A 25,823-nucleotide genomic window follows, 5' to 3' on the forward strand; every position below is an offset into this window, starting at 1 on the left:
TCACTCTGAACTGCATTCCAGCCAGTGACAGAGAGAGCCTGACACCTTAGACGCTTCGTGAGTGCTCTTTGTGTGAATAGAAGAATGAAGGAATGACAGAATGAATGAATGATTGCATGGCAGAATGAATGATGTTTGGTTAGAGGTCAGCCCAGTACTTCCTAGAGCCAACCAATGTCAGCATGTGAGAGTGTTTGGTTCTCTGGGCATGGGTGCCATTGACCCCAGGTGCCTTAAAGTCCTTTTCAGAGCTGTTTTCCGATGACTTTCATCTAAATATCTTCACCTCTTCATGTGACAGAAGCAGCAATTCCTTTGCCCAAGTTCATGGTGACTCACAGCAGTAACACAGAAAAAGGGAAGCTTGTCTTCTCCCTTTGCCAGCTTTCCAGCGTGGCAACTGGCACGCTTTGTAACAAACATCAGTTAGAGAATGAAAATTTAAAAGGGAGAATTTTCTGCCCCGAGATACTGAGGTGGCAGGTGTGTATACATGTGTATACCCACATGTGATATAGGTGTGTGTGCATGTGTGTGCATGTTTCATAGGTGCACAGCCATCTGTGTACTTTGGCAATTTTATCCAAAAGGATCAGACTTTTTTAAAAGATGTTTGCGATGTTTTGGAGTGGTATTCTGTTTTTTTTTAAAGGTATGACGAACACGAAAATGATCAATGAACTTTCCTTCTATGGAATATTTGTTATAAGACACTAAAAAAAATTTAAGGAACATATAAAACATTGAAACAGCTCTGTCACTTAAGGTAAAAGCCCTTAACTATTATTATTAGGTCTATCTGTTAAAAATTTCTGTTCCTATGCCAATTTTACCTACCACGAACAGCAATTTCTTTTGGCTTAATTTAATACAAAACCATGAGTTACTTTTTAGATGGATTCAGAAAAAGAACCAAGTTTTGCACATGGGTCTCAAAATTCTGTGACAGGATTTTGGTCATTTCCATTAAAAAGTACTGACTAAAAACTAATAATTTAAAACTGCCACACACACACGCTCACAAATGCTCCACAAAACATTCTCCTTTCTTTTTGAAGGTTTTACAATACATTGTCATCATTAACCAGTCTCTTACTATCAAACTTAAATGGCCAATTGACACAAACATTTCTGAGACCATTCTTGCACCACTGATTAAGACTAGGGTGTCAGGTATGGGGGATAATATTAATTTAGTCTTCTGAGCTTTCTGGGCAGACTTGGTGACCTTGCCAGCTCCAGGTGCCTTCTTTTCCACTGTTTCGACGACACCCACGGCAACCATCTGTCTCATGTCACAAACAGCAAAACAGCCCACAGGAGGATAGTCAGAGAAGCTCTCAACACACATAGGCTTGCAAAGAACCATATCAATGATGGCAACATCACCAGATTTCAAGAACTTGGGACCATCTTCTAGCTTTTTTCCAGAACAACGATGAATCTTTTCCTTCAGTTCAGCAAACTTGCAGGTAATGTGAGCTTTGTGACCATCCAGCAGAGGTACCTATCCAGCACTGACTTGGCCTGGACGATTCCAGATAATCACCTGTGCCACGAAGCCAGCTGCTTCCATTGGTGGGTCATTTTTGCTGTCACCAGTCACATTGCCACAACGAACATTTTTGCAGATATATTCTTGACATCGAAGCCCACGCTGTCCCCAGGAAGAGCCTCACTCAAAGCTTCATGGTGCATTTCAACAGATTTTACTTCACTTGTAACATTGGAGCAAAGGTGACCACCATGCCTGGTTTAAGAACACCGGTCTCCACTCGGCCCACAGGGACAGTACCAACACCACCAATTTTGCAGATGTCCTGAAGGGGCAGATGCAAGGGCTCATCAGCTGGACGAGTTGGTCCAGAGCTTCAAGCAGAGTGGTTCCATTGGCATTGCCCTTTGTACGGTGACTTTCCATCTCTTGAACCAAGGCATGTTAGCACTCGCTCCAGCATGTGGTCACCTTTCCAACCAGAAATTGGCACAAATGCTACTGTGTCAAGGTTGTAGCCAATTTTCTTAACGTAGGTGCTGACTTCCAGGGGCTCAGTGGAATCCTTTTATTAACACCAACAATATGTTGTTTCACACCCAGTGTGTAAGCCAGAAGGGCATGCTCACAGGTCTGCCCATTCTTAGAGACACCTGCTTCAAATTCACCAACACCAGCAGTGACGATCAAGACAGCACAGTCAGCCTGAGATGTGCCTGTAATCATGTTTTTGATAGTCTCTGTGTCCCCGCACACCTATGATGGTCACATAATACTTGCTGGTCTTGAATTTCTACAGGGAGATATCAATGGTGTTACCATGATCACATTCAGCTTTCAGTCTATCCAAGACCCAGGCATACTTGAAGGAGACCTTGCCTATCTCAGCAGCCTCCTCAACTTTTTTGAAGTTCTTTTGTGGATCCCACCACATTTGTAGGTCAGATGACCAATAGTGGTAGACTTCTCAAAACTACACGTCCAAGGGCGATGATGTTGAAATGAGTCTTTTCTTTTCCCATTTTGGTTTAGGTTTAGTAGTGGCTTTCATGATACCTGTGTTCTGGTGGCAAACCCACTGCAAGAAAGCTAGGATTAATAAACTTTAATAGATTTTCAATTTGCATTCATACCAAATGCTATCCCTTATCAACTCTGCAGGTTCTTATTTTTCCAAAGTAAACCTTTAGCACTATGCACCACCTAATTTGCTAAATAAGAATTCAGAAATCCCATGACTAATGAGCAGTTTAAGCTTGGAATGCCAATACTGTTCAGCAGGTCTAAGATGAATGTTTTTTGCCACCTAATTAGCTTTCAGCTGATGTTGTTTAGCCAACTTCCTCCTTTTCTGCCATTGATTAAGTTTTCAAAGCACATGATGTGACAGATTAATATCACTTTGATGCAGCAACTCGGCATTTTGTCTAAACATGAGGTCACTTTTGACAAAGGGACTGATTTTCTACCAAGTATGGCCTGGTATCACTGCGGAGTTAAGATTCAGCTCAGAACAAAATCGCACCCAGTAACAGAATGATGACTGCACTTACAGGTGCCAGCCCCCTATGTCAAAGAACCATATTGCAGTACCAAACAAATGAGAGTAAAAAGTAAAATCAGATTTTGAACTTAAAACCACCTGCCAGTGACCAGAATGCATGAGGCATGCATTCAACTACCAGCCTTAATCTGTGGGTATCACCAATTATGTTCAGACTTTATGGACTCCCCCCCATGGAAACCTGACATCCATCATTTAAATCTTTGATGAAGAGAAGAATGACATAACCCCAATCATGAGAAAAACCCCAGGCAAGCTCCAAAAGAGACACAGTCTCAAAACACCTGTCCAGTCCTCCTGAAAACTCTCAAGGTCATCAGAAAAGAAGGAACAGCTAAGAGTCATCATAGGCAAGAGGAACTTGAAGAGTCATGATGTTAACTGTCATGTGGAATCTTGGCTGGGATCGTCCATTAGGGGATGAAAACTTATGTTCACATCCAAATCCCCACATGAATGTTTATAACAGCTTTATTCATAACTGCAAAAACATGTCAGAAGAAACCGATATGTCCTTTGGTAGGAGAATGGATAAACTGTGGTCCATCCAGACAATAGAAATATTATTTAGTGCTAAAAAGAAATGAACTATCAAGCCATGAAAAGACATGGCAGGAATTTGAAATCATGTTAGTGAGTGAAAGAAGCCAATCTGAAAAGAATAAATTTGGTGTGATTCCAACTGTATATTTGTGAAAGGCAAAACTATGAAAACAGTAAAAAAGATTGAAGATGACCAGGGGATGGGGGCAGAAGGGATAAATAGGCAGCACACAGGATTTTTAGGGCAGTGAAAGTACTCTGTGTGATGCCATAATTGTGGAAACATGTCGTTATACATTTGTCAAAAGACATAGATTATACACCAAGAGTGAGCTATTTTGGAAACTGTAGACTTTGAGTAGTTATAATGTGCCAAGAAAGGCTCGTCAACTATAATAATTGTACCTCTCCAGTGGACGATGTTGTCAAGTGTCATTAGCTGTGTCAGAGAGTGACAGGGTATATATGGTAATTCTCTGGGAATTTTTCTGGAGGGCTGGACAAAGGATGAAGTTCAACCAGTAATAATATATCTATATTGGCTCAATGGTTTTATAAATGTAGCACTATAATGTAAAAGATGAATGATAGAAAAACTTGGGTGAGAAGTGGAGCAAGAGAACCAACTTTACAATTATTTATAAGGCTAGGGGTGCCTGTGGCTCAGGCAGTTAAGTGTCCAACTCTCGATTTCGGCTCAGGTCATGATCTTGCGGTTCATGGGTTCAAGCCCTGCATCGAGCTCTGAGCTGACAGCACTAGGCCTGCCTGGGATTCTCTCTCTCCCCTTCTCTCTGCCCCTCGCTTGCTCAGGCATGTGTTCTCTCTCTCTCTCTCATAAATAAATAAACTTAAAAACATACCAATTATTTTGTAAGGCTAATAATATTCTTATATTTGAAAATACGTGAATTTAGAATGAGAAGAGAAAAAAATGAGAGTTTACAATTTACCAAAGTTTGAGAGCATTAATTTCTTTTTAATAAGAACATTGGAAGCAGCCTCCATTTAATTCTTCTCCAGTGGTGTGCCAGGCATGTGCTCTGCCCACCTGAGCCTCAGCTCCATGTCTATACCTTGAAGATCCACATGTACTTCCTCCTAGGGTTCATGTGGGAAAAAGTCAATGAGCCTCACATATTTCTCCAGGAGTCAGTAATCCCCTTGGTCCTGGGAGCATGGGGAGCTGGAGGGAACCCGTTGTGGATAGCCTTCCTGGGGCCCCAAGCCTCTCCAGTCTCCCCAGTGCACTGTAGTACAAGTGTAACATTTTCTGAGTATATCAACATGTGAAATAATAGCTCAGCCTCAGCACAGTGCTGGCACACTGTATACACTAACTGGCAATGATGGTCTATTTCTCTCCACGAACATCCATGAAAGGGTGGAGGGCATAACTAAGGATGAAGGGACCAATGACACCAACAGGGAGGAGATGACATTTGAGCCAAATCTTGAAGATAAGCAGGTGTGTGCCTGGTAAAGTAGGACTGCGGGCATTCCATGTAAGGGGAACAGCAGAATCAACAACTGGAAGGAAGAAGCAAATGCACCAAATATTCAGGAAATGTTGGGGGGGGGGGTGTTGAGTGTGTCCAGAATGGAGAGAGAGAGAGAGAGATTGTGTGTGTGTGTGTGTGCGTGTGTGTGTGTGTAAATGAGTTTGGAATGACAGGCTGAGCCAAAAGGGGAAGAGCTACACAGCTTAGGGTAATATTTTCCATCTGGTTGGAAAAGAACAATCAAGGCAGAAGTTGGAATGAGATCACAGGAAGGCTGAAGATCCATGCAAAGACAGTGGGGGGATGTTCCATGCTTCCTAGCAAAGACCAGAAACAATTCTCAGAAAAATATTCTGGGGTCCATGTTTCCTTATAATATACTTCATGTTCTGACCTACAGTCTCCTTCCAGAAAGAACATGGCTGCCACCCGAGGATCAAGACAAATTTCTTGTTTTGTAGCTCCCTGGGAAACAAAGCAGTTTCATTTTTCCTATTTCCAAATAATCCCCCTAAATACCACATTGTGAGCGTGTGTATATGGAGGTCATGGTTTAATAAGGTGTATGGGGATGGATCTTGGGGTGATCTTGTTTTATAAGAAGCTTGGAGTTTGGGGGAAATAGCCACCTCTGATGGAATTCATGAAGAAACTCTTTGAACCTCTGAGTGAACCAGTCAATATCCCTATCTCTGTGACCTTGGAATTCCCAAACAGGTGGATTTTGAATGGAAGCCAATCATAGTTATGACCTTTGGTATCTTTATTGTGGGCCAGGACAGTGTTTTTAGAAAATTTCTATTAGATGCCAACCCAATTTCATATGTACACGTCTGGGTGTTAATGTACCTCTTAGAAGTACATGAAGTCTCCTCTTTTATTTTTACAAAACTATATGTGAAAAGAATTCATGAGGTCTGAAAATACTGACTCTCATGCCAACATGTTCTTAGTCAACTGTTGCTGTGTGTTAACACTTAGATATCAGGAACCATCCAGTTTGTCACACTCCCTACTGTTTCTATTATCCCTGTCCCAAAGGCAAGGGTCAATTGGCATTTACTATCGCTCTGGTGTTATTGTTTCTTTATACCTGACTTATAAAAATAAATAAATAATTTTTTGTGCCCGAATAACATGAAAAGTGGGGTGACAACAGGTAGCGATGTCCACACCTTCTTTATGACATGAGTCTCCTTCAGTATACTTATTATAAAAACCAAGCATGTCTGTTTTTAACGACTACAACTTGAAACCCCAATATGAGCCAAACTTACTCTGCTTCACTTTCTGTGAATAGCTCAACCCCATAGAATACTTAGCACGTAGCCCCATATAAGCTACTGTTATTGTCAGCAATCTGTAGATGAACAAGTGGAGATTCAGCGAGGTTATTGTTTGGGGTAGTAAGGTGACAGAGCTAAAAGAATGCCATCTCCGGATTCCACATAGGTCATTCTGGTACGAGACCTGCCAATAGAAGGCCAACCAGAGAGGAGTCCTTTCGTGGCACCTGAAAGTGAATATTTTCAGCAGAAACCCCCCAGACCAGGAACACACTCTCTATCAGCCCCTCAGAGCCCATGGATTCCTCTGCCCACACAGTAACTCCAGGTGCCTCAGTGAAAATGGGCTCAAACTGAGATGGCTTCCCCAGCCTCAGTCAATCATTCACCAAGTATTTCTCGAGAGAGACAGGTAGGAAAGTTCACACAATGCATGCTGGTAGTCCCAGGGTTCGACTCTGGGTTCCTCATCCTCCCAGCTCTATGACTTTGGACAAGCCCTGAATTATCACTATACTCCAATTTTCCAGCTGTAAAGTGGTAAGAATCCTAGTTGCCATATCTTGGGGGTGGGGGTGATGGGAATTCAGGGAGAGCTTTAGGTAAAATGGGCAGCACAGGGCTTGGAAGCTATGATAGTTTTTGTTATTGTTTATCACTCTCCCACAGATACTGCTACTGGGGTCCTTATCCCATCAAGGAGGGGTCTCTGCAAGGCTGAGCTGTCCTCCTATCCTGGCCCTGGGGGAAAGGGGAGCACTTAGAAGAAGCAAGTGTAATGCTCTGCATGTACCCCACTCGCATAGGATTACATCAACCACTTTCCTTGCAGGAACTGGCTCCCTCCCAAGGGGCGTGGCTGGGAGGCGTGCGATAAAGACTGACAGGTGTGTGTGTTATAAAATCCCTTTCTTCCAGGGCTCCCTAAAAGAAGGGCCTTCCGTGGCTGGCACTGCAGACGAGACAGCTGAGGGCCAGCAAGCTCACTCTCACATCTGGGATTGCATTGGATCTGCATACTGAGAGCAAGGTAAGAGCCTGGCTCTTTTAAGAGTTTCATTCTCCACCTTTTTTTCTCATACCCCTGAGGACATCAGGAGCCTGGGCTATGGATCCCATCAGGGACACATGGAGGCAGAGTCCCAATGCTCTAATAAACAAGGGGGTATTCACGTGGTATACCTGGGCCCCTGTCCGCCCTTCATTCAGGAGCCCACACACCTGTGACTGTCTCCCTCTCTCAGTCTTAAGGAGAGGCCACATGCCCAGGGTGGAAATAAGATCTCAACCATTTTCTGGGCCTGCTCCTTATACAAGAAAAATCTGTGTTTTCTTTTAAAACGGAGCAGGGACAATATGAATCATCTTATCATGAACGACACCAAATGAAACCCTGAGTAATCCATAACTTTTCTTATTTGTTGTCAATATTTTCCAAAGGACAGAGTAAAGTTGAAAGGCAAGAGGTGAGCAAAGTTGGTCGTATACAAAAGACCAAAGAGATCAGGTCTGGCTTCTTTCCCAGCCTTTTCACTTGCCCAATATGGGATATTGAGCAATTTATTTGCCAGGATGAGCCTGAACTGTTACATCTGTTACCTGGGGGTGATTTATTTTTACTTACCAGGGACAGCTGTTGAGTGGATTAAACAAGGTGAGAATCAAATAGTGGTTGAGGGCATAGCACATAGTAGGTGTCAAGTAGAAGCACTATTTCTCTTCTCCCCTCAACATTTTTTGTAATGCTAACCTGATAAAATCCATGCAGTTTAGTGTAGCATTCAAGGTCATCCTAGTTATTCAGTTATTTATTTTTAAAAGCATTGGTCAAGAGTTTTCTACATGGTCAGCACTGTGCCACAACAAGGCTCAAGAAATCGATTAGGTATCACCCTTCCCTTCAACTTCCTAGTCTAAATGCTGTGGTAGAAATTCACCCCATCCATCTGGTTTACTTTGTACAGTCAAATTGGATTACCTCTGCTCCTTCATGCCTTTCCTTAGGCTCTTACTGCCCCCTCTCACAAACCCATCTATCTCAGAGTGGCCAAACGCCACACATCTTGAACTTTCGGCCAACCATCACCTTTCATGCCACTTTCCATGTTCTTTCTCGTTGTGTGATCACCTGAGTCCATGTAGAACTGGGTTAGAAATCCAGCACATGGAGCGAGAGGCGACTTTGGCAATTATTTCATCTAACACCTCGATATCCAGGGGAACTGAGATCAGAGAGGAGAGTGACTTGGCCAAGATCAAGTTGGGGGCCGAATTGGGCCAGACTCCTTGTTAATGCTATTTAAATTCCTCAAAAAGTTTCTTCTGATCTCTAAGATGCGACCTCCTCATTCACACTGATAAATCCAACATCTAGTCTAGTGCATGGTATATAGTAGATGTTCCATAAATGCTTGTTTAATGAGTGAATGAAGGAGTGAGTGAGTGAGCAAATGCAGGAGTAAAGGACTAGTGAGCGAGGGATAAGAGTTCATTTGGCTCAGGACGTGGCGAATGAAGGAAGGAAGACTAGGTTTTTGACATTCAGGACTCTGGTCAAGCAGAAATGTGAATAGATGGGCTGCTGGTCTAGTAATTTCAGGAGCCAGAGGATTCTTGACCTCACTCTTAAGCAAGGAGACACATGTCGGCATGAAGGGAGAGTCGTCTGCAGCCCTGCATTGCTGAACTATTGCCAAGCACTGATTCACCTGTTCTTGTCAAACAGGTTCCCACCACACTGAAGCCATGAGGATCCATAGCCTCACCCTGTTCTTCTTCCTTCTTCTGGCTGCTCAGGTGTCACTGGTGAAGAGCAAAAAGGAAGCAAAGAATAGACATGTCAGCAAAGGCACCACAGAGAAATTGCATACTCTGGGAGAGCCCCAGATTGAGCCACCCAAGCGCCTGACCAAAGGCAAATTTGTCACCCAAGACCATGCCAAATGCAGATGGGAGGTAACTGAGCAAGAAAAGGGCATAGTGCTGAAGGTCGAGTGCACCCGACAGGACAACAAGTTTTCCTGTGTCTTTACGGGCAATCCAACTTCCTGCCTAGAGTCAAACAAGAAGAATGTCTATTGGAAACAAATTGGCCGGAACCTGCGCTCTCAGAAGGTCCTCTGTGGGGATGCCAAAACCATCCTGAAAACCAGAGTGTGCAGAAAGAAGTTTCCAGAATCCAATCTCAAGCTGGTGAATTCCACCCTGATTTGGAACAAGAAACCCAGCCAGGAGTTAATGGAACCCTCATCCAGGGAGCAGAGCAAAGCCAGTGAAGCCTCCCTCATGGAGCCTAACAAAGCCAAAGGGTTATCCCTTACGGAGCAGATAAAGGTCAAAGAACACATCCCCTCTGGCCCAGCAGAGACCCAGACCACAGCCACCAAGGATCCCAAGTGTGCAGAGGACCCAGACTTGATAAAGCAGAAGATGGCCCTGGACTACTGTGGGGAATCCTGGAGCTCCATCTGCAAATTCTTCATCACCATGATCCAGGACAATACATGCTAATGAGATCAAAAGAGAACAGAGTCCTTTAGGAGGTGCTATGTAAACCTCTTTAGCATGTGGTAAAGCTCTCTGAGTAAGATGAACATTTGTGCTGTGAGAGTGCAGTAGAATATTTAAACAGATTTTATAATTTTTGTTTTTGTGTTTTGGAATTTGCTTTATATTCATTTCCTTAAATTTTACTTTCAGGGGTTGTTTCCCTCAGCATATGTTTCCATGGCCCACAAAGCTATGTGTAGACGAGCAGCAAGGACCATTTTCTGAGTTGAATGAGCCAGAGTGATGATTTCAGTGCAATGCACTTTCTGGTGAATTAGCAAAGTTAATAAAGCTCTGGATGTTTTTCAGAAATATGTTCAGACAATTTTTTTATTTCTTTATGTCAACTTTCAATGAACTCATAAACAGTCCCCGTATATCCGTGGAAAAAAAATATCTAAGTAATGATGTTTTGTTTCCCACCCATCGTAAGTCATCCCCAAAGATGACCCATTCAAGAATCCTTATCTTTGTCTTTTCATCCATTGGTCCATGGGGTTTGTGGCTAACTGCACTGTAATAATTAGGATCCCTGATTTCAAGTGGGACAAATAAGGCATGGAATAATTAAAAACACAAATCAGGGTCTCACAGATGGTAAGAAGGGAGGCAAGATTTGAACCCAGAACTTCTGTACAGCCAAGTACACAGCTAGAGGAATGCCCTCTACTTAGGTCAGGGCTGGACATTACTTCTTGCTATATTTGGGACCCCAGATTTTGAGAAGCTCATTTCTGGCCTGGGGAAAAGGGGCTTGGTTAAGTACAGTGTCCTGTGATGAAAATTCCAAAGGAAAGAGGAAAAGGCAATGTGGAAAACCAGAGAGAGGAGGTGAAAGTTACTGGAAAAACTCTGGTTGAACTTCACGGAGGAGGTATTATGGAGCTGGAATTTGGAAAGAGTATCCTTGGGTAGGAAATAGGGCAGAATGGAAGCACTTTGGACAGATGACAGCATGTGTGAAAGCAAAGAAACGTAAAAATCCTAGAAGCTGGGACAAGACTTGTGGCTGGAATATGGTGGGATGTAGGGATGACACTACTGTTAGTCATTCACATGTTAGTAAGAAGGATCTGGAACTGTTTTTATTCAGGAGCTGGGGAGAAAGGAGGATTGTAGCTCCAATGTCTTGTCACAATTTCACTAAGAGCAAAAGGAGTAAAAGATGGTTAAAAAAAACCCTGCACTTTAGAATCTCTGAAAGTTATAAGGAGGAATGGCATGTGGGATGGAAGAGTGGACATTTACACTCACCAAATTACCAGGACCTACAATGAGGATTGTCAGTGGCCAATCCAGTGTGACAGCCTCAGAGATACATTTGAATGTCATTATTCACATTATCACCACTAACATCTCTCTCCCACTTGCTATGTTCCAGACACTGGGCTCTTTCCATGGTGTCTGCATACATTCACTCATTCACTCCTTCATTCAACATGTAACTTATTAAGCACTGACTCTGCCAGAGTCTGTTCTAGGCACTGGAGATACATCAGTCCACAGCGTGATATTCTGCATCGTCCCCCATGCAGCTACCAGTAGAGAAAGTGATGACAAAATCAAAAACATACAAGAGACAGGGAAAGTAAAGGAGAACAGGGTAACAGTGATGAAGGGTACCCAGTCTTAGGCAAGACGGTAAGGGAAGACTTCTCTGTGGAGGTAACTTTTGAGACTAGACGTGTATGAAGTGAAGAAGCAAGGCTGGTAACTCCCTGGGGTAAAGAGGTTCCAAGCGGAGGGAACAGTCAGTGCAAATGCCCTGAAATTAATTAGTTTATTTATTGCCTACTGTGAGCTCCTACTATATGCCAGACACTGTGCTAGGGCTAGAAAATGGCAGCAAACAAAAAGGAAAAAAATCTTTCTTTTTCATGGTTCTTATATTCCAATGACTAGCTCGTGCTTGGCACGTTCAGAAACATCAAAGGTTGCAGAACCATTGCAGGACAGAACCCAGGACCTGATTTATGAACCTTACCCCCATTTGCAAGAGAACTGAACCACCATCCCAGTCTGTCCCAAGCTTCTCTTAGCCACTCCATAGGAGGGACACAGGTTGTGAACTTTCTGGATCTTCTCCCCTACTCATACACTTTGGTTCTACATAGTCCTGTTGAACACTTCCAGGGGTCATTAAAAAATAACACTATGTTATGAGTGACATAAACATTGAAGAACTGACCAAACTAGATTCAAAGACTTTTAAGGTCATTTACAGCCCAGGAGGTGGTGGTTTTTCTTGTTCACTAATGGACTTTGGCCACTGGAAAAACTGGGAGGTGGTTTGTTTCCAACATGGTGGAGTCATCTAGACTTGGGCTGGAGGTTTGCCTCTAATGCTTCCTGCACAGCATCACTGTGCCAAGTATGTAACTCTTCTGAACTCCAATGAACTCATCTCAACAATGGAGACAATGAAACCCACCTTTAAGGGCTGCTGTAAGACTCACATTGGTCAATAAATCTCAAGCACCTAGTACCCCACTGCTTGCTCAGGAGATGGTCAACACAAGTGATTGTCTAAAGTTCACAGCACTAGTTGTGGAGGGAGTTGAAAAGGTCCTTGTCCTTTAAAAGTTAGAGTTTATTTTTTTTTAGTACAAAAAGGGAATAGGAACCAGTATATTGATAACCTAATATGTGCCAGTGGCTTTGCCTCTTCTTTTATGTAATACCCCCAACACCCCCGTCTAGTAAGTGTGATCCATCCTTATTTCCTAGATTAGGAACTTGAAGCCCAGAAAAGCTGAGCAACTTTCCAGGGTCACAAAGCATGAAATGGCAGAGGCTGTAAGTGAGAAAGCCAGGTCCAGAGGTCCCCCCGCCCTTTCTGTGTCTGAAGCTCATGATTTTCTTCGCTTGACGGGAGAAGAATGAAATTTGTGGTTTTAGACTTGGACCAAGATGTGAAGTGAACAGGATGCCTGTCACTTCCATGCACATATCCCCTTCCATGCTCTACAAAAAGTAAGTTCCAGAAGCTAAAGCTTTTGTTCATGCTCAGCCTTCCTTCATAGTCATATCCCAAGGCAATGTTTTAAAAACACAGTAAAAAAAAAAAAACAAATTTAAAACACAAGAAAGATTTTTCATTAGCTTCCATCCAACTTGCCACTCAATATTTTCTCTCTGGAGACTTTCTGAATGTGAAGCAGAGAGGCCAGCTTGTGTGTGTGTGTGTGTGTGTGTGTGTGTGTGTGTGTGTGTGTGTGTGTGTGCACACTTAAGATACGATTCCCTCTTAATAGCAAGAGACAGGACACTTTCAGATAGGTAAGAGGTGTTTCAGGATGGCATGTCTGCATTCCCTAAGCAGCTCAGCAATGGGATTGTCTTATATTCCTTATAAAACTACCTCTCAGCAGAAAGAGAGCCTCTTCCCTGCCTCCAGCACTGGCTCTGTGTAGTAATTCACAACCATACCAGTACTGACTTGAATCTCTGGAGTCCGGCCCATCTCACCTGGCCTCCTACCCATTCACCTCTTTCCCCAGGCTCCCTCTGGTATTGTTCTTGGCAGAACAAGGAAAGGAGGCAAAAGTGTTTGGAGCCGACAAACGCGAGGATAGCCGTCATCTGTGGTGTTGGTTCTCATAATGCCACATACACGGTACTCCCCGTGAAATGTCTCTCATGAAGTGAGACTTCATGAACAATGTGCAAGAAAACACCCATCAGGAACCCTGCTAAATGAGGGATTGGGATGAAAAATGGAAGAGATTCCAGAAAAAGGGTGTTTCAGAATCTCATGAACTTGATGTGGGTTATCCAAGGGGAATTTTCATCAAGGCAGTTGGATATGTGGGAAATCACACAGCGAAAGCGGTCTCATCTATCACTACAGCCCAGCACTTAGGTCACCAGCCAGCATATAATCGATCCTCAGTAAATACTGGTTGAGTGAATAAAACAGGAGAGAAATCGGGGCAAGGGCAAAGATTATGGGCTTCAGAGTAAATGAAACTGGGTTTGAGTTTCTAGTTGTGTGACCTGAGACAGGTTATTTTTTCTTAGTCTCAGATTCCCTGTTTATAAAAGGGGTCTGAGTATCCATCCAATAGGAATTAGACATGATTTAACTAAAGTCTAAAGTGAGATCCTTACAACATTAGATTTTCACTAAGATTTGGTTATAAGTGAATGAATGAATGAATGAGCCAATTAGTTGAGAGAGAAGACAAGGAGGAAATGTTCTAGGAAGGCTACATGAGACTCAAGACTCACTATGCCGGCCAAATGGAGCCTGGCTGCTCCTTATCACCTCCCAAAGACCACCCTCTACCTAAAGGCCCTGGAGGCATCCCACACACATGGACGGAAGCACTTTCCAAGAAATAGGAGGAAGAAGAAGGCAAAGCTGTTCTTTGGGGCAACCTTTGAGACTTTCTCAACCTGCCTTTCAGGGACCCACCACGGTGCTACCCCTTCGTCTCACACACGTCTACAGCTTGAGTGCTGCAAGCCTCAGTGCACCACTGGCTGCCTGGGTCCTGTCCCTGGGGGGCGCTGTGCCACATGCCACGTGCACACCAGTGATTCCCACATTTGCATCTCCAGTCAGACCTCTCTCTTGACCTCCGGACTCATTCAGCTTCACTGGTTGAATACCCAAAAGGTGCCTTCAACATCATATACCCAAACACTCTGCCGATCTTCCCCCCACCTCCCCCACTAATTCTTACCCTTCCATGTCCTTCCCAACTTAGTTTATGGTAACTCCATCCCTCCCATGAGTCAAGTCAGAACTGTTGTTGGTCATACTTGACTCTTCTCACTGAGCTCATCTAATTCATCTGCCATCTCCACCTGCAGAGGATAGTCTGAAACATAACATTTTGCCACCTAATCGCTGCCAGTCTGGACCAAGCCCCAACCTGTCCTCTGGATAATTGCAGTAGGGTTCTAATCCATCTCCCTGCCGCTGGCCTTGCCTCCGTGGGTCTGTTCTAGCACAGCAGCAGTGATATCCCTTCCAAAGTACTTGTAGGAGCACCCCCTTCTCTGCTAAAACTACCCAGCTCATCATCTCACTCAGAGTAAGTGCCAAAAATTGTCGCAAAGCCTTACAGAAGGCTATAAGCCAGACCCTCACTACTTTCGGACCTAGTATCCTGATATAATCCCTGGGGTGCTCTGCTCCAGCCATCCTGGCCTTGCTGTTCTTGGAGTTCACTCTGTACTCTCTTGCCTTAGGCCCTTTGCACTTGCTATTCTCTCTACCTAGAGAACTCCCTTCCTTCAGATGTCAACTCAAATGTCACCCTGGTCCTCAATTTTGCTTTATTTTCCCCATACCACTTCTCTCCACCTGACAGGTAACTATATTTACCTGTTTCACTTGCTTATCGGTTTCTTGCTGCCTCCCCTCAGAATATAAGCTCCCTGAGAGCAGACTTTGTTTTGGTCACTGCTGTTCCTCCAGCATTTTGCAAAAAGTGTAGCTCTAGATAGCTGTTTAACTCTAGGGCAAAACCTTGGTTTGCGAGCATAATTCATTCCGGAAACGTGCTTGTAATCCAAAGCACTTGTAGAGCAAAGAGAATTTCCCCATAAGAGATCATGGAAACTCAGATGATTCATTCCACAACCCAAAAATATTCATATAAAAATGATTACAATACTGTAATATAATACAAAAGAATAAGAAAATACAAAATATAAAGAAAAATAAACACATTAACATGTACTTGCCTTTGAAAACCTTTGTGGCTGGTATGAGGGAGACAAGAGAGAAGAGGGTTACTGCGTAAAACGACTTTCACTTTCACTAACGGAATCACTGCTGTCTATTGGCTCAATGGAATCTTTTTCTTTTTGTGCAACTTTAACAAGGAGTCTATCCAATGACAGTTGCTTCTGCCTCCTGTTGCGGATTTCATGGAAATGTGACATCGCATTGTCGTCAAATAGATTCATCGCTCGCACTGCTACAGCCTTATTCACGTGGTGCTTTTCTACAAAATTTTGCACGGTTTCCTACATTTTACACATCTCCCTAATCTCATTTGAAGTGAGGGATTCCTCTGCCTTTTTCTCCTCCTCCTCTGCAGACGAGGTGCCGACATAGACTTCTTATAAAATCTTGCAATTTCGGCCACTCGCCCACCTCGTTCATACCTCTCGATGATTTCCTTCTTAACTTCCACTGTAAATCATCTCCTTCTTCTTACCACCTTTCTTTTCAAACTTTTTCTGCATGGGGGCCGTTGTGTACTCTCTCATAGATGGTGACCTCACTCCAGTATTAACAAACTCTTGTCATATACTGTTATTTAGTGTAACTGGCAATTAGAGGAAATAGCAGAGGAAAGGGTCTATATCTGCAGGCATCACCTGACCTAAAACGAAGCAAAGCATTCCTAAGCTTCCTCTTGTATGGAAAAGCAAAGGACTGTCCAGAGGTGCTTTGAAGGGACAAAAAATACACTACTGCCAGTTGTGGAAACCTTCCAACGTTCTGAAAAATCACTGATTTCTGCCAAACACTGTGGTCTGAGACTCAGTATCCAAGCACAGAAGATAATCACCCACAATCCCACAGAGAGAGAAGAACCATTGGCTCGGTTGTGATCGTGTGATATTTGGCATCAGGTACTACTCGTATTGTAAGGCATCGCTCGTTTCTCAAGTTAAAATTTATTAGAAATGTTTGCTCATCTTGCAGAACACTCGCAGAGCAAGTTACTTGCCATCCAAGGTTTTACCGTATGTTTGAAAAAACAATGTAACCACAAGAGAATCAAGAGACAAGTTGTCTGTCTGTCGGACAGCCCTCGGCCTCAGTTCCCGTTCAGGTGAAAGGTGATTGAGGTTAAAGTGCTTCCATTAATAAGTCTAAGTGTCCTTAACTGGAGAATAATACTTAAGAAACTCTTATGAATTAGATGAGTCAATAAAGGGGCGCCTGGGTGGCTCAGTCGGTTAAGCGTCTGACTTGGGCTCAGGTCATGATCTCACAGCCCGCATCGGGATCTGTGCTGACAGCTCAGAGCCTGGAACCTGCTTCGGGTTCTGTGTCTCCCTCTCTCTCTGCCCCTCCCCCACTTGCAATCTGTATCTCTCTCAAAAATTGCTGGAAGCCGAGCTACCCAGCCTGAGGGGCAGGGCCGGGGCTGTGGATGGATTGGTGACTGCAGGGCGGCCCGCCGACAGTGAAGCTTCTGTACTCCTGCCTTTAGGTAATTTGGCCTTAAAACTACCTGGGGTATTGTCTGTCGGGGAATTGCCCTCGGCAGGCCCCCTGGGAAAAGAACCATTAGGAAGAAAATAAGGTTCCGCAAGAAATTGCGTGGCCTTACGTTTAGCCCTTGCCATCCCCTATGGAGACTCCTCTACTTACAGAAAGGATAGCCTCATCCCTTTGCCAGCAAAGAGGGCCTGTAAAGGAGAGACATATGGATTTGAAAGCCCTACTCTGACAACTAAGGAGTGTATCTCTGGGCACAGGTGACTTCAACCCCTAGGCCCACCTGGCCCCCCGGAGGCATTCCAGATGATGACTGAACCTAGTGGGTTAAGCTACAGAATGGTTCATTGGTTCCTAGATGCATTGTCTCTCTCGGAATGTATGAGGCACGGGTTTCTAAGGTTTTTTCCGGCCCCTTTCTGGCACCTCGGACCGAGGCAAACACATGGTTCTTCTGGCCTCATGGGGTTAGGAGGTCATGTCCCTGTAACTGTTCCACTTGAGGTGTTGAGAAATGGAGGGCCTTTCACGAGAACAGCAAAGCGAATGCTTTGTACATTATAGATAAACGCAGATGCATGATGGGATAATGTGAGAAATTCATCTATAATCAAAGGGTATGCGGGAAAGTTAGGGGAAAATCGCCATGTTATTTCTTAAAGGTTGTTTACACATAGGAACATTCTCAAAATTAGGTAATGTAGGAAAACATAGATGGCGTATGTTCCAAGGAAATCGCTAGCAAATATAATTTCACGTTTGCTACAATAAATCGGCCAGTTCAACACACTGCTGTTGCCTGTGTCCATTTTATTTTAGTTTTAGATTTTTCTTTTAGTTTTTTATTTTCCACTGTTTTATTTTAGTTTTATTTTATTTTCACCAACGCCGTTCTTCCTTCAGGAACCCCTGGACCTGCTGGAGCTGGACTCGGGCAAAAAATAAATAAACATTAAAAAAGAAAAAAGGATAAGTGAAAGAACACATCGGTGTAGCATGGACCCCAGATAATCTGATTGCTGAGAACAGGAAAGAAGCTTAGCCGGCAGAGGGGCCAGGACAGAGTGGGGGTCTGCAAGGAGAAATCAGAAAGGACCAGAGCAGGCTGCCTTCTCTGGTAGGCAAGAAGCAAAGGGCCCTGTTTTCCGGAAGGGGTGCCAGTTCTGCCCCGTGGCTCAGAGCTCTTGCCGGGCTTACCATCTCCTCCAGGTGAGTTGAGGGGGGGTGGGGTGAGAGGCTCAGAGGAGCTGTGCATTTGCAGGCAGACCGGCTTGGAGGCAAGAGCCTGGGATATGACAAGTTCCTGAGATATGGATTTGGATCCTGACTTTGCTGCTTACTAGCTGTGCGACCCTGGCGTGTTCCTCAACGTTTCAGAGACCCCGCTTCCTTCATCCGGCAAGTGCGGCTGAGTGCCTTCTGTGTGCTGGCCACCAGGGGCAACGGGATAAGTCACCAGAAGAGCCAGTGTTTACGGAGCGTGTACCGCAAGCCAGGCCCTGCTCTACCCACGTGTATTAACTCCTTTAATCCTCAGAATCCCTCACAAGGAGGCACTACCCTTCTTCCTCTGAAGGAGCCGAGGAAGTTAGGAAACTCGCTCGAGGTCATAGTAAGTATCAGACGTGGAAGTCAAGTCGAAGGGTTCTGGCTGCAGGGGCCCTTCATTTGGCCACTAGAGCACTTTCGAAAGCTGGAAGCTCCAGTGTAAACATGCCCTGGGGCTGGAAGCACGGTGTAGGGCCAACTGGTGGGGTGGGAAGTGCAATCCGCTTAGGCAGCAAGTGTAGCCAAAGGAGGGGGAGGAGTGGTCGCAAGGTCAGAGAAGCTTTCCCTAAAGACATGATGGTGGAGATCAGACCTTTAGGGAAAGGGGGTTCCCTGGGCAAACCAAATGTGCACAGAGAGTGGCCCCTGCGGGGCTTGGAGACACTCTCTCAACCGTCATCATAAAAGGACCAAAACATTGCTCAGCAGTCCTTGCCACACGGGGGTCTCTGATTCAATCCCTTGTCTCCTGCAGCCTCGCAGGCACAAAAAGGCAGCACGCCTTTAGGTGTGGGGGTCCTAGGTGCCCTGGGGACAGACTCTCCCCTATTAGAGAACGACTGGACAACAGGGAAATTGTGACACATCCTCAGGGTGCACAGTGCATTCCACACTGCGAGGGCCTGGGGTGGAGACAGAAGTGTCCAGGTGAGAATGCAGCAGGTGGTCCGCAGGGGTTTCCACGCGACGTGGAAGAGGTGACTTGGCTGTTACTCTGTCACTCCCAGTGTTGAGAATTATCCTATTTATTTCAGCTTTAAATGCAAACCAATGACTTCTTCTGGCACTCCGCCAAAGAAAGTCCATAAGGGCATTTTTTTAAAAAATAATAATTTTTCAATGTTTTATTTATATTTGAGAGAGAGAGTGAGAGTGGGGAAGGGGCAGAGAGAGGTGCAGAGGATCCAAAGCAGGCTCCGTGCGGGGCTTGAACTCAGGAACTGTGAGATCACCACCTGAGCCGAAGTCCGATGCTCAACTGACTGAGCCACCCAGGCGCCCCAAGGCAATTTTGACTAAAATGAATTTCTACAAAGCAGGTACTGACCCTAGAACGTGACCGCCATGTGCAATATGACTCGGCAATGGCAGTGGTGTGCTGTATGCAGTCAGAACTGCCTTCCAAAGTCAAGTGACAGCCCCCATAATGACCAGCAGGGGAGGGGGTGTGTCTGCTGGACCACAGAGGGTTTCCGGAGCATCTAGGGTGCTCAAGCCTCAACACCTTCTGCACGCCCTTCTGGCAGCACAAATGCTCTGGAATTGTCTTTCCCAGAACTGGGCAGGGGGGTGTCTCTGAGCCAAGTACTGGGAGGCCCAGGGCAGGCTGGGGTTCAGCAAAAGCAGGAGTCCGAGAACCCAGATGGGTTCCAGGAGGAGCCTAAGAACCCAGAAGAAACACACCACTGTGGTCCGGGAAGCTTGAGCCTGGAACCTCGGACTCTGGGAACCAGGCAGGGCCAGACACAGAAGCAGGTGGGAGGACCAGACAGGGTGCTTTCTGATACTAGGAGCTGTGACTCCCAACCCTGCCTGCAGGTCAGGATCACCCGGGGAGCTTGAGAAAACCGCACTGCCCGGGCTGTTCCCAGACCAGTGTCATCGAAGCACAGGGATTTTTCAAGCTGCGCAGATGATTGCGATGCCTGGTTAAGGTCGAGATCTGCTCCGCCCAGCACTGTTCACCGTGCTTTCCCTGCATGATTTCATTTCATCTTAGTGACCGCCCTGTGGTCAAGACCGTCCTACAGATAGGGAGCCGGGGATGCAGGGAAGTTCGCCATTTACCAGGGTCAGAGTGGGAATGAGACAGAGCCTAGAATCTCCCCCAGGCTGCCTGCCTCCAGAGCCCACACGCACAGGCAAAAATACCGGCACGAAAGCAACTGCCACATAACGGAAAGAGCGAGGACCTTGGTTTGAAACCCACTCCACCCCCCTAGTGCCTGGGCGGGGTGGGGGGAGGTGCTTGGGGAGGTCAGTTCATTCCTCTGCTTCTTTCAGTTTCTTATCTGCCGAACAGGGGGATGTTGTCACTTTTACAGAGCACTGATGATTTAATGAGATGGTGTTTGTGAAGCTTCTTATAATCTTTCCGGTGCATCATTTATTTCTTGGTTCTTTATCATTATTAGACTACAAAAATGGGTCAGCAGGTGGGATGGCAGATATCAAGAAGAGAGCATCACTCGAAACAGGAGGCATCATGTGCTGAAGGGCAAGCAAAGGCAAAACCGAAGCCAATCCCAGGCGGGGGGACCAGTAGTCTGATAGACAGAGGCATGTAAGAGGGGACAAGGCCAGCATAGCCAGGATCATGTGATGGGGCCATGCCAGGCAGTGTCTGTCCCTGTCATCCACAGCTTCTCACCCCTGAGTCCCCGATCACAGGTGTCAGCCAAGTGTGGAAGCCACTGTGGTCGCCCCCATCTCCCTTAGCACCCACTGTTCTCTTCCCTCCCTCTGTCCCCAAACTGCTCATTTTCTCCTAAGCCCTGCCTGGCAAAGGTTGACAGATAATTGGCATTTGCTAGAAAGAAGCTAAGGTGTGACCCCCTTCCTCTCCTTATCACAATGAGTGCACGCACACCTTCCATCCAGGGCAGTGTCCATTTGAAAGGGGCCATTAAAAAAAAGAAGGGGCTGGGGTGGAGGGGGGCAGAGAAAGAATGTGCTAGTCATTTTTGGTAATTCCAAAGTAGTACATCATAACAAGAACAATAACAAATGAACCAGAAAGTGCACACAAGTAAGGAAGAAAGAACACAGCCCCATCCATCAAGAGACAATACTGATTGGGGTACCTGGGTGGTTCAGTCAGTTAAACATCCACTACTGGATTCCAGTTCAGGTCATGATCTCACAGTTTATGAGGTCGAGCCCCACATCAAGAGCTGGGCTCTGTGTTGACAGCGTAGAGCCTGTGTGGGATTCTCTGTCTCTGACCTTCCCGGTCACCCCACATTCTCTCTCTCTCTCTCTCTCTCTCTCTCTCTCTCTCTCTCTCTCTCCTCTGCCTCTCTCTCTCTCAAAATAAATAAATAAACTTTAAAAAGAGAGAGAGAGAGACAACACTGATCATACTTGGGTATGGATCCCTCACATCCTCCCTTAGACACATGTAAAAATATTTTCATTGGATTACAATATCTCATGCTTTTATAACTTGTTTTTTTTTTTTTTTACTTAAATTGTCATGAACCAAAAAAAGGCATGAACATCTCTGATGATAGACTTGTTTCTGCAACATCTTTTTTAAGCTTAAACAGTTTGCGGTATGTGATATATTAAAATTACCGTAGAACCTTTCCATTGTTGAAAAATTAGATTGTTGCCAATTGTTTATTATAAACAATGCCGTTAAAAACTATCCTTAGAGGCGCCTGGGTGGCTCAGTCTGTTGAGCATCAAACTCTTGATTTTGGTTCAGGTGATGATCCCAGGGTCATGGGATTGAGCCCCACAACTGGCTCTGTGCGGAGTCTGGAGCCTGCTTGAGATTCTCTCTCTCTCTCTTTCTCTCTCTGGCTCTCTCTCTCTTCCCCTCTGCCCCCCTCCCCTAGTCTCACTCACTCACTCTGTCTCTAAAACAAACAAACAAAAACTATCTTTAAAGATATTTATTCGTCTTTACATTGAGGAACTTGTTTTCTTTAGGATAAATCCCTGGAAAGTAGACTGCAATGCCCAAGATTTGGCTTTTGAAAGACACTTTTTAGTATTGAAAAATTCAACATTCACAAGGAAGGAGATGGGCGTAATGAATGTCTAAGTATCCTTCACCCCGTTTAAACAACTATCAACCCAAATCTCATTTGGTCTACACGATGTCCCAATTATTCTCCCCCCTGGATTGTTTAGAAGTCAGTGACAGACATACATCATTTCATTCATAAACATTTCAACACATATCTCTAAAAGATAGGGCAAGAGCACACTCATTTTTAAAGCTCTTGGAACATATTGCCAAACTGCCTACCAAAAAATTTTGCAACTGTTTCCATTCCTACCAACAGTATAAGAACATGGCCATTTCTCCTCACTTCTGCCAACTCTGGGTGTGCCGGTTCAGCGTCCAGTTAAGGGGTGGGGTGGCAGGAAGGAATCAAACACACAAAACTAAAGCAAATAATTCAATAGAGGTGATTTAGAATGGGGAATTAGTTACAAAGATATTGGAAAAGCTAAAAGGACAGACAAGGCATAGTGAGTCCAGGAGCCAGGGCAGCCATCTGGAGCTGGGACCCTGGAGGAAGGAATCCTTCGGGGGAACTAGCATCAGTGACTACTGGGAATGACAGCAGAAATAGAGAGAGAGAGAGAGAGAGAGAGCAGTGTCCTGGCTTCTTCCCTCTCTCTGCTCCACTGGCCAATCCTAACAGGAGCCAGTGGGCAAGGGAGTCTAGAAGATGAGTTTGCTCCAGCCCCCCATGCCTTCGCTTCTCTTATGTTGGAGAGAATGTAAATTGTATAAGCCATTTTGAGGGGAATTTGTCAGGATTTCTCAAAATTTTAAACCTTAAGCCCTTTAGTCTAATAATTTCCCTTTCAGAGATTTAAGCTACGTCTACTTACACGTGACAAAGATGCGCATGTGTGGATGCTTGTACAGCATTGTTGATAATAGCAAAACACTGGAAACAATGGACATATCCATAGGCACAGTTTAAAAACATGAATGAGCTACCTGGAATGACTTCTAAGAGATGCCACTAAAGAAATAAAGGTTTAATGAAACAGCATGCTTATCAGGCCTCCATATGTTTATAAACTAATGTAAAGACATGTGTGTAAAGCATGTCTCAAATTGTATCCAGTGGTTTCTCAAGTCACTAACAGCAGCTATGGCCTTTGGGGAGAGGAAGCAGGTGGTTGGAATAGGAGAGAGATCTCTTTACACTTTGTACTTTAAAATTCGTTCACTGTGCTTTGGAATAATCTAAGCCACATGAAATTGCCAACATTCCGTCATTTTTGACCCACAAAACAGCAATTTCATGTGGTTTATGGTACTATTCCTTTATGAATAAAAGAAGTAACTAATTTTAAATGGTCAGGAAGAGCTATCATATTGGAATGCGACTTTGGAGTTGACATTTTCAGTAAGAAGGTGACCAGTGATATATCACCCCCTCCAGTATCAGGGCGATTCGTTGTCCTTTCAGAGTTAAGATGAAATTCAGGCAACATCCCATGAGCTCGATTCTTTCAGAAGAGTCTCCAAGAATGGCTTCTTGATTCTCAAGACTCTATGGACTGTTAAATGCACTTAAGACGAAGGAGAGTTGAGAGCCAGGCCAGGTCTGCTCTCCCGTCAGCTCCACATGCTGCCGAAGGCACAAAACAAACCCAAACTCCGAAGCCAATCATCCCTCCGCCACTGATTGAGGTGGGCGCTATCTGTTCCCAGGGCTTCTGTGCAATCTTTTTTTTCACTTGAAGAGATAAGAAAGAAACTTAAGCAATCTCGGCAGCATCTGATGAAAAACAGCCCGAGGCTCTTCACATTCCAGAGCCTGCCAGGGACTTGGATGGCCTCTCACAGATGGCTGAAATTGTTCTGATTCACCAGGAGCATGTCATATGGGTGGGTGTTGTAGCTGGGACACCACAGCCCTGAGGCTATAACTATAACATCAGGAAAAGCAGGAGACAACCGAGAGCCTTAGCACATTAGCTCATAACATCTCCCTCAGGAAGGTGCAGGACCTTGTGCCATTTTACAGGGGAGAAAAATGAGGTTTGAGCAAGTCCAATAACCTAGAACCTAAGTCCGTCTTACTCCAAAGCTCCTTCTCCCAACGGTCACCCTGGATGTGACAAATGTCAAAGATGCTAGCTGGTGACAGATGATGCCGGCTGGGAGAGGCAGACGCCGGGCAGGTGTTGTTTGCTTGGCATGGACTGCTCAGAGACCAGGAAGGGTGGTGGGCAGCACATCTGGTCAGGTCACTCCCTTGCTTCAAACTCCTCAGTGGCTCCCCATCGCCTTCAGAATAGAATGCAAATGTAGGGCAGCATACAGGAGGTGCTCGGCCCCACCTGCCCTGCCAGTATCCCCTCTTCCCACGACCTTCAGCTCTTGCTAGATAACCGTCCAACAAAATCCGACCACTTTCCCTTTCCAGAGTGCCCTGTGCCCTCTCAAGCCAACTGCCTCTGTCCACTGCCCATGCTTGTGTCTGCCTGGAGGACCCTCCCCCTCCACTGCACCTGTGGCCAACTGTAAGAGTCCTTTTCTAATGCTCCTCCCCGCCCTCTGTTCCCTTCCCGTCTCCAGCTGAGCCAGGATTCCTTTTCTTGACTTCTGGTGCCCTTGTGCTTCCCTCAAGTCTGGCATCCCTCCTTTTCCTCTCTCTTTTTTAACTTTTCCCTTCTTCCTCCCATCTTTTATTCCTTCTTTATTTCAACAATTTTGCATTGAGCACCCACCCTATGCCAGTCATTAAATCACATCTGGGCGACGAAAGTTGACGAAGTAAAGATCCTTTTCTTCATAGAACTGATTCTCAAGGGCAAGAGGCAGACATCGGCTAAAAGCTCACAGTTAGCGGACATTGCTACGTGCCCGGCATGGCATTATGCATTCAGCGTGTGTTACTTCATTTAACCAACACTGCAATCTTACAAGGGAGGGACTTTTGATTTTCAGAGGGAAAAATCGAGGCAGGATGGGGGTTTGAACCCAAGCTATCTGTCATTAAATCCGATGCTCTTAAATGTCAAGGTAAAAGACGAGTTTAATAAGAAAGCGACAAATACAATGAAAATACACAGAACCTTAAACCCAGCTTGGACACGTGGATGTCTTCTCAGATGAGGTGATGCCTCAGGACTTAGACACGGGGTTAGCATGGGCAAGGGCATGGTGGTAAGTGAAAGCGTGGCTCCCCGGAGAGCCTCAAGCAGCGGGATGTTGCTGGGGGGCAATGCTTGCGGATGGAACGGAGAAGACGAAGCAGTGGCCAGCCTACAGAAAGCCTCATCTGCCACCAATCGAGCAAGTGCTTGCCAGATACAGGTGTAAGATGCAGGGCAACAAAAGGGAGTTTAATGAAGGGACTATTGCAAGATGTTGCCAGAGTTGAGGGAAATCACCAAGGAGTAGTGGGATACCTGGGCCAGCAACTCCGAGCCAGGCAGC

The 25,823-nt window shown here is 45.1% G+C and overlaps 1 protein-coding gene and 1 pseudogene across 1 annotated transcript; one reads left to right on the forward strand and one right to left on the reverse strand.

Moving 5' to 3' along the window:
- Nucleotides 1–1,079: 1,079 nt before the first annotated feature.
- LOC109269793 (elongation factor 1-alpha 1-like) lies at nucleotides 1,080–2,517 on the reverse strand (annotated as a pseudogene).
- A 4,791-nt stretch (nucleotides 2,518–7,308) lies between these two features.
- FGFBP1 (fibroblast growth factor binding protein 1) lies at nucleotides 7,309–10,251 on the forward strand. The gene is made up of 2 exons (XM_019453657.2): nucleotides 7,309–7,420; nucleotides 9,116–10,251. Exon 2 carries the CDS (start codon nucleotides 9,136–9,138, stop codon nucleotides 9,898–9,900), a length of 765 nt encoding a protein of 254 aa, XP_019309202.1. The 5' UTR covers nucleotides 7,309–7,420; nucleotides 9,116–9,135; the 3' UTR covers nucleotides 9,901–10,251.
- Nucleotides 10,252–25,823: the final 15,572 nt, after the last annotated feature.

This window comes from Panthera pardus, unplaced genomic scaffold, assembly GCF_024362965.1.
Source record: "Panthera pardus isolate Hobbes unplaced genomic scaffold, ASM2436296v1 HiC_scaffold_13, whole genome shotgun sequence".
Taxonomy (NCBI): domain Eukaryota; kingdom Metazoa; phylum Chordata; class Mammalia; order Carnivora; family Felidae; genus Panthera; species Panthera pardus.

Coding starts and splice junctions, on each gene's coding strand:
- FGFBP1 (XM_019453657.2), top strand. CDS start 9,136: ATGAGGATCCATAGCCTCACCCTGTTCTTCTTCCTTCTTCTGGCTGCT.